This window comes from Martes martes (genome assembly GCF_963455335.1).
Source record: "Martes martes genome assembly, chromosome: 14".
Classification (NCBI taxonomy): domain Eukaryota; kingdom Metazoa; phylum Chordata; class Mammalia; order Carnivora; family Mustelidae; genus Martes; species Martes martes.
The window spans coordinates 73,981,667-73,998,548 of NC_137902.1; the positions used below are offsets into that span (position 1 = coordinate 73,981,667).

The 16,882-nt window shown below is 41.0% G+C and overlaps 1 protein-coding gene across 5 annotated transcripts in view; it reads right to left on the reverse strand.

The window, feature by feature from the left end:
* RNLS (renalase, FAD dependent amine oxidase) overlaps nt 1–16,882 on the reverse strand; it is a 262,250-nt gene that overhangs the window by 4,516 nt on the left and 240,852 nt on the right. Inside the window, exons 7-8 of one of the 5 annotated variants that reach the window (XM_080822617.1) lie at nt 14,306–14,424; nt 12,392–12,720 (exon numbers count right to left, since the gene is read on the reverse strand). The exons of 1 other annotated variant lie outside the window; for it this stretch is intronic. In XM_080822617.1, the coding sequence (XP_080678743.1) occupies nt 12,714–12,720; nt 14,306–14,424 (126 nt within the window). In that variant the 3' untranslated portion in view covers nt 12,392–12,713. Of the gene's footprint in view, nt 1–12,391; nt 12,721–12,746; nt 14,425–16,228; nt 16,324–16,882 lie in introns of those variants that run through there. 3 more of the 5 variants (XM_080822615.1, XM_080822616.1, XM_080822619.1) reach the window with 3 other exon arrangements.

Genomic DNA, 16,882 nt, shown 5'->3' on the forward strand with positions numbered 1-16,882 from the left:
GGCACCGCCAGAAGGGCGAGTGCATAAGGACAGGGAGGCACCCAGTAAGGCAAGTCCCCAGAACAGCTTGTCCCTTCTCATGGCGGTCGACCTGCCCAGCCACCCCGTCCCACCAAGTCTGGACGCAGGCAGAACCGTTGGGCTAAACAGGACGAGAGAGCAGGGGTGTATTTCACAGGCCGTATTTCATGGCTCTGTTTTTCTAGATGAAACCCAGCTCGCATAGTGACCCCGGGCGCCGAAGCCAATGTATTACGAAATTATGGCCACTCTTCACCGTGTGTCAGCATTCTCAATCTTTTCTTTCTGGTATTTAAAAAAAAAAAAAAAACGAAAAAACAAAAAAACAAAAAAAAATACTTCTTGGCTCGCTAAATTGAGATTACAAACCACGTCTGAGTCACAGCCCTTATTCTGAAAAGCAACACCATATTGGTACATAAAGCAGCACCCAGGAAACTTATGTGATCTAGGTCCCAGGGCCCTTCTCCCGAGAATTCTAGTTCAGCCTCAGAAACCCAGAGCTGCATTTTATGCTCACCTTACTCGAATTGGACCATGCTGAGGGCAGGAAATTTTGATCCCTGATCTACCCCCACGTGTTTTGAATGGAGGGCCCCTCGGTCGATGTTGGTTGAATAAATGAGCCAATGGAAAAACAGGCCTGGTGATTTAGACTCATGCCCCAGAGATTACTGCTGTGTTTGGCATGCTTTTTAATCCTTTTTTTTTTTTTTTTTTGGCGGGGTCACATTTTACTTGAATATAGTTTCAAGCTTATAGAAACAAAGATCCCCATTTATCTTTCACCTAAATTTCTAGTTTAGTCCCTTTTGCATATTCTCGATCTCCTTTCCATCCATCCGTCTACCTATCTATCATCTATCAATTATCTATCATCTGTCTATCAATTATTTACCATCTATCTATTTATCTATGTGTCTATCACCTATCAGCCTTAACTAATATTTTTTCTTTTTATTTATTTATTTATTTGACAGAGAAATCACAAGTAGGCAGAAGTAGGCAGAGAGTTGGGGGAGAAGCAAGCTCCCTGCTGAGCAGAGAGCCCAGTGTGGGGCTCGATCCCAGGACCCTGGGATCATGACCTGAGCTGAAGGCAGAGGCTTAACCCACTGAGCCACCCAGACGCCCCTAATATTTTTTTTCTTTTGAACCATCTGAGAGTTCATTGTAGACAAAATGACCCTGTACCGCTCAAGAAACGAAATCTTGCCATTTGCAACGACGTGGATGGAACTAGAGGCTATTATGCTAAGCGAAATAAGTCCATTAGAGAAAGACAATTATTGTATGATCTCACTGATGGGAGGAATTTGAGAAACAAGACAGAGGATCAAGGGGGAAGGGAGGGAAAAATGAAACAAGACGAAACCAGGGAGGGAGACAAATCATGGAAGATTCTTCATCTCAGGAAACAAACTGAGGGTTGCTGGATGGGAGGGGGTGGGAGGGATGGGATGGGGTGACTGGGGAATGGACACTGGGGAGGGCATGTGCTATGGTGAGTTCTATGAATTGTGTAAGACTAACGATTCACAGACCTGTACCCCTGAAGCAAAGAATACATTAGATGTTAGTAAAAAACAAATACTCAGTATGTATTCTAAAAATGCGAACATTCCCTCCTGCAAGTTACAGTGTGAGGCCCCCCAGACCAGAGGCTAACTGCCAGCTAACTAAACAGTGGGCAAGGCTAATCTCCAAGTGACTCTGCCCTCTCTCCCAGCCCCATCCATCACACTTCCCCTTGAATCTGTAGTATTGTCTCAGATTTTATAATGCAAATAATCAGATGATCTCTAGTCTCAGCATTTGCCTTGAGATCCCATATGGAAGCAAGCTTAAATCTTCTAATCCAGGGATTCCCAAGGGCAGAAATTATCTGCCTGCTGCCTCTGAAGGTGCTGGGGAAATTCAAATCAAATGCAAATGTCCAGACCTCAGGCCCAGAGCTTCAGTTCACGTAGATGGAGGTCTGTGCCCAGGAATGTGCGTTCTACCACCTCCCCCTCCCCTAGAGGGCCCCCGTCAGCCAGGGCTGGCAAGCACAGTTCTCATGGTCCCAGCTGGTGGTCACCCAGCCTCTGCAGGGGCAGTTCCCAGGATGCTAGACAGAAGCCCCCAGAGACCTGCTCCATGCTGGGAATTTCTGTCTGTTGCAAGTGCTTTCCTGATACTCCTCCCTTCACTTGCTCTCCCGCTGCCCCTGGTCCTGGTTCTGCCCTTCAAAGCACATTAAAGCAAGGTCAACTGGCTGCCTGGTTGGCTCATTGTAAAGCCATGGAAAAAATACAAAATAGAGAAAAAAACAGTGAAAGTATAAATGTCACTCAAAATCCCACCGCCACGAACACCTTGTTAAGATTTCAGTATAGTTTCTTTGGTCTTCGTACATGTCTACACATAAAGGCACATTCTACACGCCATGTGTTTTAAGAGAATCAAGATCATAATATGTTGGTCTGAATGCTATGTATTTTGGGCTTCTTCTCTTAACGATACATCATTAGAATTACTCCAGATAGGCAAACTTTTCAAGTGACTGCATTTCACGTCTCTGTTTTGATCTATTGGAATTTATTCAAACATATGTTTGTGTTGACTTAGGTTGTTTCCAGTTTTTCCGCTATGAAAACTAATACTGGAAATGCACATATTGCAAATAAGTCATTGTCTGCATCCTTGATGATTCCTTTGAGCCGGATTCTTAGAAGTGTGATGATTGAGTCAAAAAACATGCTTAAGAAACCACATTGGATACACACTGTCAGCTTACGACGCAGAGAGGCTGTGAACATTTTAACTCCTGTCCTTTCTGATCGCTTTTTAGAATTTAGTAATTTTTTAAAAGATGCCACTTTGCATTTCACCGTGGTCTTTAACCTGTATGCTTTTGTTTGCTCATGAAGCAGAACGAGATTGTATATATATATAGGTAAGTGTGCACTATTTATACATACTTGTATATAAAGTATATATTTACACTCACATACGCACATATACACACATCGATACCCATGTGTATATATTCTGATTACTTAGGCAAAACATGTTTATATATACTGCTTTGTGTGGGTATTTTGTTCCTCTTTTTTGGCGTTTCTGTTAAATCGGATGTTAAGTAGGAAAGAAATATAATGAGAGAGGGGGCCTCACTCTCATACATTTGTAAATGGCCTTCTCCCCCTTTTGTAAGAAAAAGCAAATTTCTTCTTTCCTTTTTTAAAAAATCGTGATAAAATATACACAACATACAAGTTGCCATTTTTTTTTACAAGTTACCATGTTTAAGTGCACAGTTCTGTGGCATTAAGTACACTGATGTTGTCCTATAATTATCACAGCACTGACCTTCTGCAATTTTTCATCTTCCCTAACTAAAGCTCTGCGTACGCTAAACCCTAGCCCCCCATTCCTTCCTCCCCACCAGCGCCCAGCAACCACTGTCTGTCTGTATCTATGAATTGGACTCCTCTAGATATCTCTTCTAAGCGATATCCCATGTACTTCATGATTGGTTTCTTTCACTCAGTATAAGGTCTTCAAGTTTTCACCCATGGGATAACTTGGGTCAGCATTTCCTTCCCTGCTTGAGGCGCCATGATTTTCCATGGTATGCAGACACGGTGTGTTTATGCCTTCATCCATCATGGAAGGATGGCTCTTGTGAATCAGGCAACCATGAACTTGGGTGTACACACACTTATTTCAGTCCCCTCTTTCTCTCCTTCAGGGTATATGCCCAGAAGAAGGATTGCTGGGCCGTGTGGTAATTCTATGTTTCAGCTTTTGAGGACCCACTATGCCATGTCCTACCGTGGCTGCCCCATGCTACCTGTGCTCCCACCGGCCGTGCGCAAGGGTTCCAATTTCTCCGCATCCTCGCCAGTATGTGTTACTTTCTGGTATGTTTTGCCTTTGTTTGTTTGTTTGTTTGTTCATTGCTAGTAGCCATCTAGTGGATGTCAGGTGGTATCTCATGGTGGTTATTTGCTTTTTCAATCAAATAAAATATGACAGCTTGCCCTGATTTCCAGCAGCTGGAGGGGAAAGTCCATCTGTCATTTGGTGGGGGTGGGAGGGGGTTTGCAGACACTGCTCTCCCCACTTTCTAGAATCATGCCAGCCCTCAGTGCTAGGAAATTAGAGGAATGGTCTCTAACCCAATACCACCACAATGACCTGACAGCAACCTGTCTACACTCAGGGGCTCTTTGCTTCCTGGGAAACCGTGTAGACTGAGTGGTCAGGGTTCTGGCTCTACAGATGGTCTGGCCACCTCCTTAAGGGTCTGCCACTAAGTAGGTTTTCCAGTCTCATCCCCGTCCCAACATGGACCCGCCTTCTTTACTCATGAGAACCCTTCAATGAACTGGCTTTAAAAGGTACTCTGCATAATATTTCTCTTTTATTAATTTTCAGACTATTGATTATTTAAATCAGGGAGAGGACAGAAAAAATGCAACATATTCCCTTGAACTCACAACTCAGTTTTAATACATGTTAACATTATGCCTTGTAAAAACGCTTATGTAAACATGAAAGAGACACGTGCAAACGTATTTATTACAATGGTTGCAATAGTAAAAATTTAAAACAACTCAATGTCCATCAGTGGGGAAATGGACAAATAAAGTCACAGATTCATTCAATGGAAGAGTGTACATTAATGAATATGGATGAACTAGATCTAAGCATATTAACATGGAAAAATATTAAATACAGAACGAGGGAAGTTCTAAATAACATAAACAATATACTGTAACTAAAAAGCTAAGAGAACACGACCATATTTTTATGAAAACATAAAGTCAAAGTATAAATATATGGGAGTAATAAACAATTTTAAAAACCATATAAGTAATAAAAAATAAATTAATAAAAATTTTAAAATATGGGAATAGTCTCCTTGTGAGGGAAGGGAGAGACTAAGAGGGAACAGATAGGACTTTTAGCTGTATAATTTATAATGCTTAAAAAAAATAAAGAAAATGCCAAAATTTTAAACTTTTTTTTTCAAAGACTTTTTATTTATTCCTTCGAGACAGAGAGAGAGAGCATGAGCAGGGGAGAGGGGCAGAGGGAGAGAGGTAGAGGGAGAGGGAGAAGCAAACTCCCCATTGAGCAGATAATACACTTTTACTATAAATCATTTTAAAGCAGTGTTTTAATAATTGATCTGTAAACTTAGTTTTTTCTTTCTGAGAGTTTTAAATATTTATCGACATTTTCCTCTATTTTTTTAAGGGGGAGTGCATATTGTTTATATTTACCCATTTAATCCATCTGGAAATTACCATAATGTGTGGTATAAGGATAGAATCATATCTGATTTCTTTTTTCCCTCCCTCTCTTCCTTCCTTCCTACCTACCAAAGAGCTAGCCAAATTTCCTAAATCGTTTGTTAAATAATTTGTTCTTTCTCATTGCTTTAGAATGCTCCTTTTATCACACTGAGTGCTTTTACAGCTATTATTTTCATTGATTTGTGTTAATTCTAGAATGAATGGTAAACTTCTTTATTTATCTAATTTTATAATATGTCGTAATAGCTGATAAGTCCCATGTTTATGACCTTCTTGCTCATAAACTCTTAGCTATTTTTACCTGTTAATTTCTGGATGAACTTTAGAATTTTTTTGTGTGTTAACAATGTCCATTGTGATTATGTGTAATTCACAAATTAATTAGAGGAAAATGAAAAGACTAATAATATTTACTATTGCCCTTTATGGACATGGTATATCTTCCTCCTTATTCAAATGTTTAAAAAATATCATTCAGCAAAATTTCAAAAACATTTCCTTGTATAAATTCTGGATATATCTTCTCAGATATATTCCTTTGTATTCTATGTTTTTTGTTAATAAAAGTATATAAAGATATATTTACATTGATTATTATACCATCTAGGAAAACTATTGGTCTTTGAATATTTGTAATTCAGCCTTTCTAGCTACTTCTCATTAATACCAGAAACTAGCTTACCTGAGTCTTCCAGGAGTGTAATCATATTAATGGCAATTATAACTATTTTGTCTTTTTTTTTTAAAGATTTTATTTATTTATGAGACAGAGAGAGTGTATGCAAGCAGGGGGAGGAGCAGAAGGAGAGGGACAAGCAGACTCTATGCTGGGCACTGAGCCCAAAGTGGGGCTCCAGCTCAGGACCCTGAGATCAAGACCTGAGGTGAAACCAAGAGTCAGAAGCTTAACACACTGAGCCACCCCCCACCCCCCATTTTGTCTCTCTTTCCCTGTGTTCACATTGTTTAAAATACATTCCATGTCTTAAGGCATTCCCTAGAAATTTCAAAACATTGATGTGAGGACGTCTTCCCAGTTTAATGTGGATGATTCCAGCGATTTGTTCTTTTTTTCCTATGAGATGTATACATTTTTTTTTGCATTTAAAAATTTTTCTTTCTTTTCAGTGTTCCAGATTTCATTGTTTGTGCACCGCAACCAGTGCTCCATGCAATACGCGTCCTCCACAATACCCACCACCAGGCAGTGATTTGTTCTAAATTGCGATGTTTGTTATGGTTTTAGAATAACCTATCTCTCTAAGGGGGCCCCTTTTCTGAGTTTACCATAAGCCTTTACCAGTAATCTATGTTCATTTTATGACATAATTTTCAGCATTTATTGAAATAATCTTTATTTTTATTTTTGCAACTATGAACACAGATTTTTTTTATTTTGTATTATTTTTTCATTTATTTATTTATTTATTTATTTATTATTAGTTATTTTATTTTTTTTATTATTTCAACTATTAACACAGATTACCGAACGAATGGATTTCCTAATTATAAGCACATTCTCTTAGATCTTTCTTAGAACTTACTTTTCTCAAATGAGTGACACTTGCTGATTTTTTTTCTCCACCATGGTCTTGGCACCACTGACATTTTGTTTTCTGACAATTTCTGGTTTGCAGCAAATAGTCTGTTTTCCAAAGAGTAAATAAACATGGCCTATTGCGATGGTTAAAACAGTGTGTGAGTTTGAGGTTGTGACCCTCTGATAGAAGTGAGTGCTATACTAGGTCTAACTCTTGTCACCTTTAAATCAATTCTAATAAAAGAAGACCAAGACAATGAAAATGTAAGTCAATAAGCCTTCATTGCCTATTGTTGGTAGGACATAAACCATTGAGCAGAATTCGCTGCCATGTGAGCTGTGCTGTTTGCATGGGGAAAACATCGCCTCCCCCACTCTGGCACGCAGTGTGCTCACACAAACACACCAACTACGAAGAAATGGACCCTGGTGCATGCTGTCTTTCTAGAAGCTTCTCCTGGCTTTTTTAGAATGTAGTACCCATTGTCACTTAGATGGTTTCTTCTTTTAATCATTGAATTATTCAACAAAAATTTATTTAAGGACTACTCTATGACCTATTGTGTGCTAGGTTTGGGGGAAATACTTTAGATAATTTAGACAGGATCCCTGTCTTTATAGAACTTGCTTACATAGCTGTAAGACTCAAGGTTTTTTCATTCTCATTTTTTGTAACTTGTCAGAATTTAGAAATTGTTTCCCATTTCTTTTGCTACATGTTTTAGGTGCATAATCCGGCTTTCTAAGGGCTGGTGGTCTGAATGTTCTCGAATTAGTATTCAGTATGTGCCAGGCAAAATCCTGGATACTGGGGATTCCATAGTGAAGGAGAAAGACAAAAATCTCTGCCCCATGGAGCTTGCTATATTATAGTGAAACCCCAATTCCAAAGCTTTGCAAGATTTATTCAACTTCAATATGCTATGTATACCATACGCCACAACATGCTATGTATAGGCACTAAAAAAAAAAAAAAAGAAAGAAAGAAAGAAAGAAAAGGAAAGAAAAGAAAAAATGAAGCAAGCATTCTGAAAAGTCAGCAATGCAGAAGTTGGTGCAGAAAAGGAATTTCTGGTTCATAATTATTTAAATTAGAATTCACATAACCTCCCTCTCCAGGTAATCCAATTATCTGTAGTTCTAATAAATTCCTATATATATATATATATATATGTATATATGTCTCCAGCTTTTCAGGTAGGATAGCACAAAACAGACATAGCAGGCTCCTGTAGTCTGGCATATTACTTTGCTTGAATTTTTGGCTTCGTAGGCAGAAACCTTTAAATAGTAGGCAAAATGATGAGAAGTGAAGCCCAAGTGTTTATTAGGCAGTTTCCAATGGCAGAGCAGCGCTCCCACATCTTCCCACCCTCCAAATCAGGACTTGCCAAAAACTAGCAGGCAGCATGAAGGAGGAACTTTCTGAGATAGCCTATCACCTCCGAAGAGGAATGAAGGAGGGGGAGTGGAGAGAAGGTACTGTTGTGATTATCTCCTCTATTGTGGATAAGGCTGGTGCATTTTTGTTCTGTGGGATCATTCCGTATCAGCAACATTTCCCTTTGGTACTTACTAAAATTAGAATAAGAAATGTTAATTGGTTGATTTCGTTTATTCGCTGGATCAACAGATTTTTGCTGTGTACTTCCTATATGTCAGGCCCTGCTTTTGTGGGTCTTGTGGTTTGGGTAGCACGTCGATGACGAGTGAGGAAGTACACATGGGACTGGTATCACAAGGAGGGGAAGATTCGATCGGCTCCCGGGACATGGGGTGCCGGGTATGTTAATGAGCACGGCAATAAGCGGCAAGCGCATTTTTTCATTCATTCACTCAAGAGTCAACAAGGATTTCTGATCACAAATGACTCTGCGCCCAGATGTACGGTGGCACCTGAAGATAGTCCCTGGAGAATTTGACAAACATGGACCCGGTTTCCTAGCTGGGGTCTAACCGACTGAGCCTCCCAGGCACCCCATCTAACTGAGGGTCAGGTTAATTTAGATTAACCACCAATGCAGTGGTAGTTATGAGAGAGGATTATTTTCTCTTCCTTTTTTTTTTTTTAAGATTTTTATTTATTTATTTGAGAGAGAGTGAAAGTGAGAGAGACCACAGAGGCAGAGGGAGAAGCAGACTCGCCACTGAGCAGAGAGTCCAATGTTGGACTTGGTCCCAGGACCCTGGGATCATGACCTGAACTGAAGGCAGATGCTTGACTGACTGGGCCACCCAGGCCTCTGGAAAGGATTATTTTCATAAGTCATAGTTTATTAATGATAATAGTAATAGGACCAGCTAAAATTTATTGAGCACATTCGAGGTTCAGAGCACATGCTAAAGCCTTTACATGGATATCCTATAACCCTCAGAATAACCCTAAGGTAGGTAAAATTAATATCTCAATTTTACAGATGAACACACTGAGGCTTAGAGACGAAGAAACTGGTCCAAGATCACACATCTAGTAGGTGGTGGATTTGCGAGGTCACAGAACCCACCACCATGTCATGGAACTTACCAGGAGTTAGGTTTCATTTTTAAATGAAGGCTAGGGACAGGAAACGAATCTGCATACTTAGCCAGACATGTTAAGAATGTGAAAATAACTCACTCCCAGTTTCTACAGTGTTTCGGAGTAAATAATCTCAAGGAGCCTGTCCAAGCATGCAACTTTTTGCCCACGTGCTTGCAAAAGAGAAGACAGTGCTCATTGCAGAGAACACTCTTATATTTTCCACCTGCCCTACTCCTGGTAATGACCTATCCTGGTTTCTTTTCAAGGACCGCATCTGAGCAAACCACCTTACCTCCCAAGCGACAGGTGTCTGCTTACCACCTGGAGCAGGACAAGAGAAAGTGGTCCATGGTTGGTCTCAGGTGAACACTACCATTCTGTTACATGAAGGTTTGCAGAAACCTAGAGCTTTTAAGCTTCTGTGTTTCATCGTATCTGCGATCAACACACATGCTCGCCCAACTATCAACTCTCCCAAACGTTCTGTGTAAATGCAGAGGAAACTGGTCTTAACAGGAGCCTGGAGGCACCAGGAGGATCTGTTCCTCTTCCTTCTCCTCCCATTCATCATTGCTATTAAGCATTTATTAAGCATTTACTGTGTGCCCAGCACTCTGCTATAGTTGTGGGCACATTCCTGCTTGCCAGCAATCATATGAGAGGTACGAGACATAATGCTTGAACTCACTTCTCAGAAGATGAAGAAGACTGAGGGGTTTTTTAACTGCCTCAAGGTCACACAATGAGGAGCAATGCCTGGATTAAAATACAGATCTGTTGAACTCCAGAGGACGCGCTCTTAACTGCAAAGCTACACGGCTGGCCTTAAAGGATTTACAATAAGGCATAGGATCAAGGAACAATGGGCCAGATGTGTGGATCTAAGATAAGCCTGTATTTACATAAAGTGATAGGGCTGAGATTTAGAGGTTCTTAATCTGGGGTTCACAGACCTCTGAGTGTCCAAAAATAGATTGCAGAGGCCTGTAACTCTCTAGGACAGGAGTCAGCAATTTTTTTCTTAAAGGACCAGATAAGCTTTGCAAGCCCTATGGTCTCTGTCGCAATCACGCATCTCTACCGTTGTAATGCAAAAATGGCCACAGACAATACAAAGGAATGGGCAAGGCTGTGTGTCAAAAAAACTTTATTTACAAAAATAGGCGGGGGGCCAGCAGGCTCTACAATGGTGTGCAAATTCTATGTGTCTCTGTGAATTTTTGTTGTTATTAGAAGAGCCATACCTTTCTACAGCTTCTCATGAAGACTGAAAATCCAAGATGGCTATGAACTGGTCTAAATGATCTCCAAGCCCTTCTAAGCTCAGACATTCCCAGATTCTGTGATTCTACATGTGTTTTAAATCAACACTCTCTTAAAGACTCTTTCTCCCTCGCAGGTCTTAAGTGGATTATAATCACCCTCCGTGGAGAAGAAAACAAAGAACCTACCACATTCTCACCTTCCCTGTCTTACCTGGCCAGATGGTACCCGCAGGAACACAAACACATTCCCACCTGGACTATGGCAGCTCAGTCCTGCCCCAGCCTGGTGTGAGGTTTGCTGGGGCATCTTCTTCTTCCCAGAGATCACATTCTACCTTCTCCTGAGTCTTCTCCACCAAAAGCCCTCACTTGTCTTGACCACCATGATACTCAGTTTGGACTCGTGGAGTCAGTCGGGTCAGCCCAGATGATGCCTTGGATGAGTTTGACTGACACATCTCTGCATCCGTTCAGGGACCCCCCTCCCAAGAACACCTAATTCTTTCTCTTCGGATTCCCCAGCTTCTAGAACATATTATCTACCACCTTTGATGACACAAACACGGAGCTTACCCTGCCTCCCACTCCATGGGACTTGTCTGCTCCTAACTGGACATTGCCGATGATGCTCCGTTGTGCCCGCCACAGAGCCTGGTACCATACTTTATGTATATTTTTTAGGTTATTAGCACCGAGATTCCCCCAAAGCTCTAGCCAGTTTTAAATTCTTGCATTACTTCTGAAAATCAAAATGACGATGGTCCAGTCACCTCAAATAACAAACCTGATTGACAGCTTTAAATTTTAAGGGGTGAAAAAGAAAAAGATATATTAAAACAGGGAATCACAAATACTATGAATCACAAAGTGAGTGCACTTGGATCCCTGGTTTCTGAGAATGGAAGACTGGGCCCAGAGGAAAGAGCAGGAGAAAAAGCAGAAGGGGAGAAAGAGAGGCCAGACGGCAAGAGACGGACACCGCGAACGACGAGCCTGACAGGTCCACAGAGGGAAGGACAGGTGCGCGGCGGTCTGCACGCTCTGCCGACTGCGCCTGCGCTGGAGCCCCGCATCGCGGAGCAGATCAGAGCGAGCGACCCCCGAGGAAGGAAATAAGCCAGCAAACGAAAATCGCGGGAAGATCCATCATTTAGCCAGGACTTATGGAGACTTTATTCCATATCAGAGGCTGGTATCTATCACATCAGAGTTGGTGTCAGCTCTCTGAAATGAAGCCACGTGGTGAGGACCATATCGCCAACTAATATTTTGGTTCAGCTTTGGTGACCATGTTCATCGGGCAGCAGTGTGGTGCCCCGTAAGTAGAAATGGGTTTTGGAGGCGTGGGCTCCTCTTCTGGCGTATATGTTATATATAAAGTACGTATATATGTGTGTATATATATATATATATATATATATGTACTTGGATGAGTATAAAATACCAGATAAATGTAAAATTGACCTTGTTCTTTTTACTTAACAAGGTAGTGGGTAGGCGGGGGGTGGGGATGATGGCATTTTGCACAGAAGGCTTGGTGACTCAAGGAAACTTTTTTTTTTTTCCCTCAGTAATATCTGGTCTGGGATTATTACTGCTTTCGCGATGTTTCTAGACATACTTCTCCCCTTCAGAAATGCCAGAGGTGAAAAATACTATTCCGCTGCTATAATTTGTCACCCTGGCTGCCTGAGCAAGAAAGATCTGCATAGATGGTTTAGTAATTAAGCTTTTCAACACTGCATCATAAAGTTTTATTCTGGTGAAGGCTATATTTATCAGCTAACAAGTGTTAAATCACCCCACTGCTCCAGCCGTTTCTCACTTAAATATGCTCCTTTCAAAACAGAGCAGCTTTCCTTGGCTGGCTTGATTTAATAAAAGTTCTTGTTTGGAAATGCCACAGTGCTGTGTGGTCCTGTGGGCTGACAACGGCTCCACATGCTGCCGACCCCGACTTCCCGGGGGTTTGCCCGGGGTCTTCCAGGGCCCCCTGGCCATCTGAGTTTCATGGCCTCCTGGGACGGCTTCCAGCACAAGATATTTTTCTACCCGTTTCAGTTTCTGAAAGGAAAGAGGTGAAGGAAAATAAAGAACACAAGCAGTGGATACGTTTTATTTCCTTATTTGAGCAGCAGGAAATTGGCCTCTTCCTCGCAGAGACGGATCTACATGTAAAATGAGTTTTTAAAACGACTCAAAATAGCGAAGCAACGATCATCTACATACTAAGCAGGCTTGAGCCTTTTCCTGTAAGTGCCATGGTTTTCTCAAAACAGATGCGGAATTATCAGGGAATTAGAGGGAGTAGATATTAAAAGTCATCAATAATGACTTAGGAGAATCTTTTCTCTAAGTAACTCCCCCAGCCTTCATAGGTCCTTTCTTGCTCTTTTCTTCGGAGGATGTGGGCTCGTGGGACGAATGTAACAATTGTTCTTAAGGCTTCAGGAGGTTTTTAATACAATGGCTCCAGGATGGCATCAGTTAACACAAGATAGTTAACACATCTGAATGTCTTTTCTGTCATGCTTTGAGGGTAAACCCCCAAAGGAAGAAAATGTTAATCAAATATGGGCCAGAATGATTAAAGAAATCTCAATATCGGTCATCTTATCAACCAAGAAATCAAATGCAGTTCCCCGTTCCTTTAGCAACAGGTAGCTGGTGTAGAAGGCGGGAATCAATTTCTTTCCAGCCAGCGAGTGACGGGAAACAGGTGGGTCACTGAAGCATGTGTGTGATACGCTGAACCACTAAGTTGGCAAATATTGAGCTATTTTAAGTGCATCTATTTTCCAGTTCAGTAAATTTTCTTGTATTAAATTCATTAAACTCAGCCCAGTCTAAATGCCACAGCACATCCCGGGGACCACAGGAAGGCAGTGGCACCCTCCAGCCAGCAGAGCAAGAGGTAAAGATCAATCTATATTCTCTCAGCTTTCTATTTAATTTTTACCTTTCATGTTAGGGCTGAATTTTTTTTTTAAGGTGAAAAACTATGCCGCGACTTGGAGAGTCAACTTGGATCTGGTTATTATGTGAAAATGTGAAGAGGGGTTTCTTTATCAGTGAATTGTCCTCCAAACCACAGTCCCAGAAACGACGACATCTATGACCTATGATTCAGGATCATTTAATAACCAGAGAGAGACATAAATTACTCTCTGTTAGCCACAGTTTGGGAAAATCTTGTAGTTCAGCAATTGGCAAAAACACTGAATCAAGGACCGACTTGAAGATTAAAAACGAGGATTGGATGATAACTATTCTTTATTTAGAATGGAAATTTTCAAAAGAATAAAGGTTTTGGAACATGAACTATTACTTTGATTGGACCTGCTTCTTTGGGAGGGTCATTTGTTATTCTTAACCACTGTTTTCCTCTAACAAGGGGGAGTCACGGCAATTCAGAAACACTGTGAAAGGTGCACGGTACAAGGAATTTTCATTCTAGCGTGGGTTGTAACTGTCAAAATCATAAAATCAATTTAATACTCCATATGAGAAATTTTCCAGTAATTTCTCTCAACAAAATAGAAACCAAAATGATCGATAACAGAAACTTGTGAAGACAAAAACCTGAAGCTCATGTAGAGAACAAAGATACAGGTACTAAATGTGGTTCTTTAAAGCTTCTAAAACACACCGGGCAGAAGTGACACAGCCATCGAAGTTGGACTGGGTGAATGCATCCCCTCCACACGCAAGGAAAGGTTTAATATGAAGAGTCAACTGGCCATGGGAGTTGGCAGCAGCATTTGTAACCTGAAGAGGTTAAAAAACAACAACAACACAAAAGGATTATGGTTGATGTTCTCTGCCCTCCTGTGCTGTGATGTCAGCACCCACCTGGGGAAATCACCATGTCTCACAAAACTGAGACCCCCCCCAAGCCCCAAGGATTCATGCTGACCTTCTCAAACGTTGACATTTTCACTTAGTTGACAAACTTATCAGAAGTGTGTTGAACTGGAAAATTAGTAGGTCATGAGAGGCTCAATTAGTTGGAAGTACAGTTTTTTTTTTTTAATAAGGGGGAAATGATATTCATGAAATCATTTACTAATGATAGAGTCCCTGCAACGTGCCAGACAAGGGAAACCAAAAAGAGAGGATGGTGTCCTTAGGGAGTTTCCAGTTCAGCCCAGAGTGCTGGCATCAGACAGCATCTAAGGGCTAAGACAGGGTGAGTAAGAGGGCGCTATGGGAACGCCTGTGACACCAGGTGTCTCTCTGGATAAAGAAGCCTTCCAAGGGGAAGGGATGGGTCACTTCACTTGAAGTGAATTATGCCCTCATTTTATTATGTTCAATTGCAGTTTGATTTTTTCCCCAGCTTTACTAAAGTATAATTGACAAATAAAAATTGTATATATTGGACGTGTATGACTTGATGTTTTGATATACATATGTATACATTGTAAAATCATCCAGAATCAAGCTAACTAATATATCGTTCAGCTCACATAGTTACCATTTATCCTTCCTTCCTTCCTCCCTTCTTTCTGGTGAATCACTTTACAATCTATTGTCTTAGTGAATTTCAGGTACACAGTACAGTATTGGTAACTAAGTCATGTTGCTGCATATTAGATCCCCAGAACAGACTCACCCTGTGTAATGGGTGATTTGGACGAGCATCTCATTCCCCCCTCCCACTGGCTCCTAGCCTTTACTGTTCCACCCTCTGCTTCTATGAGTCTGACTAGTTTAGATTCTGCATAAAGTGAGCTCATGAAGCATTCGTCTTTCCATAGCTAATGATCTTGAAATCGGCTGAAAAGACCTTTGAGTGGCTAAAACAGACAGCACAGAGTGTAGATACTGAAACATAGACTTCAGCAATCCATCAGAGCCTTTAAATTCCTACTTTGTTTTATTTTAATTTTTGAAAGATTTTATTTACTTATTTATTTGAGAGAAAGAGACAGAGAGCACTTGTGCAAGCAGGGGGAGGAGCAGAGGGGCAGGGAGAGGGACAAGCAGGCTCCATGCCCAGCATGGACCCTGATACAGGGCTCGACCTCATGACCCTGAGATCATGACCTGAGCTGAAATCAAGAGTCAGATGCTTAACTAACTCAGCCACACAGGTGCGTCTAAATTCCTACTTTGGATAGAATTTAAACAGGTTGGATTATCTGATTTGCCAGTGAAACACTACAGGAAAAAGAAGACTGTTAGGTAGTTATACATATTGATGATTTCAGAGTGCGATAGCTGATAATCTGAAAACAAGGGATGCCATATAAACATTCAAAAACCAGATAAGACTGGGCAAAAACTTGGCAGTCTGGGGCCACTGAATAGACTGACTCATATTAGGCCATGAGGGTGTTCCCTATGTTTTCCCACAATCACCAACGCTGGTGACAACGGCCCAATATTCAAGAACCAGTTCTAATACGCATAAAGTATTCCTTCTTGGCATTTCTTGAAAGTGTGCCACATGCCAGTGCTTTACACGTGTGCCCGTTTAATAAACACGGCCTTGCTGTGAGTCAGTTACTGCTGTTCTCATTTTATAGAGGAGAACTCAGACTCGGAAAGATTATCACCCACCTGAGGACACAGATCGACGAGGTGAAGAAACAGAGATTCAAATAGAGCAAGTAGACTCCAGAACTCACCCTTCTGGCACATTCAGAAACATTTCCGTGAAGACTTGATTTAAATAAAACAAAGAAAAATGTTCGATAGTCTCTGATAGTTTTACACATCTGGAAAATTCATATAAACAGGGTAACTCATTCATATACCTATACATGTATGCACATAGGTATCATACAAAGTAATTCGCGTGCACATATATGTATAATATTTAAAACAAAGCAAAAACGTTTGATGGTCTCTTAGCTTAATGCATCTAGAAAATCACATAAATGGGATAACTCATTCATATGTATTCCTATATACATACATATGTGTGTGTCTATGTATAATTTATACACACACACACACACACATATAAATCTCCATTTGTGGTAAAGCTTTGATACATTCTGGTTGATGTCCCTGTACAGATAATCAGCACTACTGCACATTAACCAGTATTAAGCAGGAGGGAGCCAAAGGGAGAAAGCCCTGCACAGGGTGAGCACACAGTGTATCAGTGCCATGTAATTCCATTCCATGAGTGGTAAATGTCAGATGCCAGGTCATGTGGCTGGACGACCTGGCCGCTGATTGGCCAGGAAGGAAATCAATCTCGCTGCATTTAGGT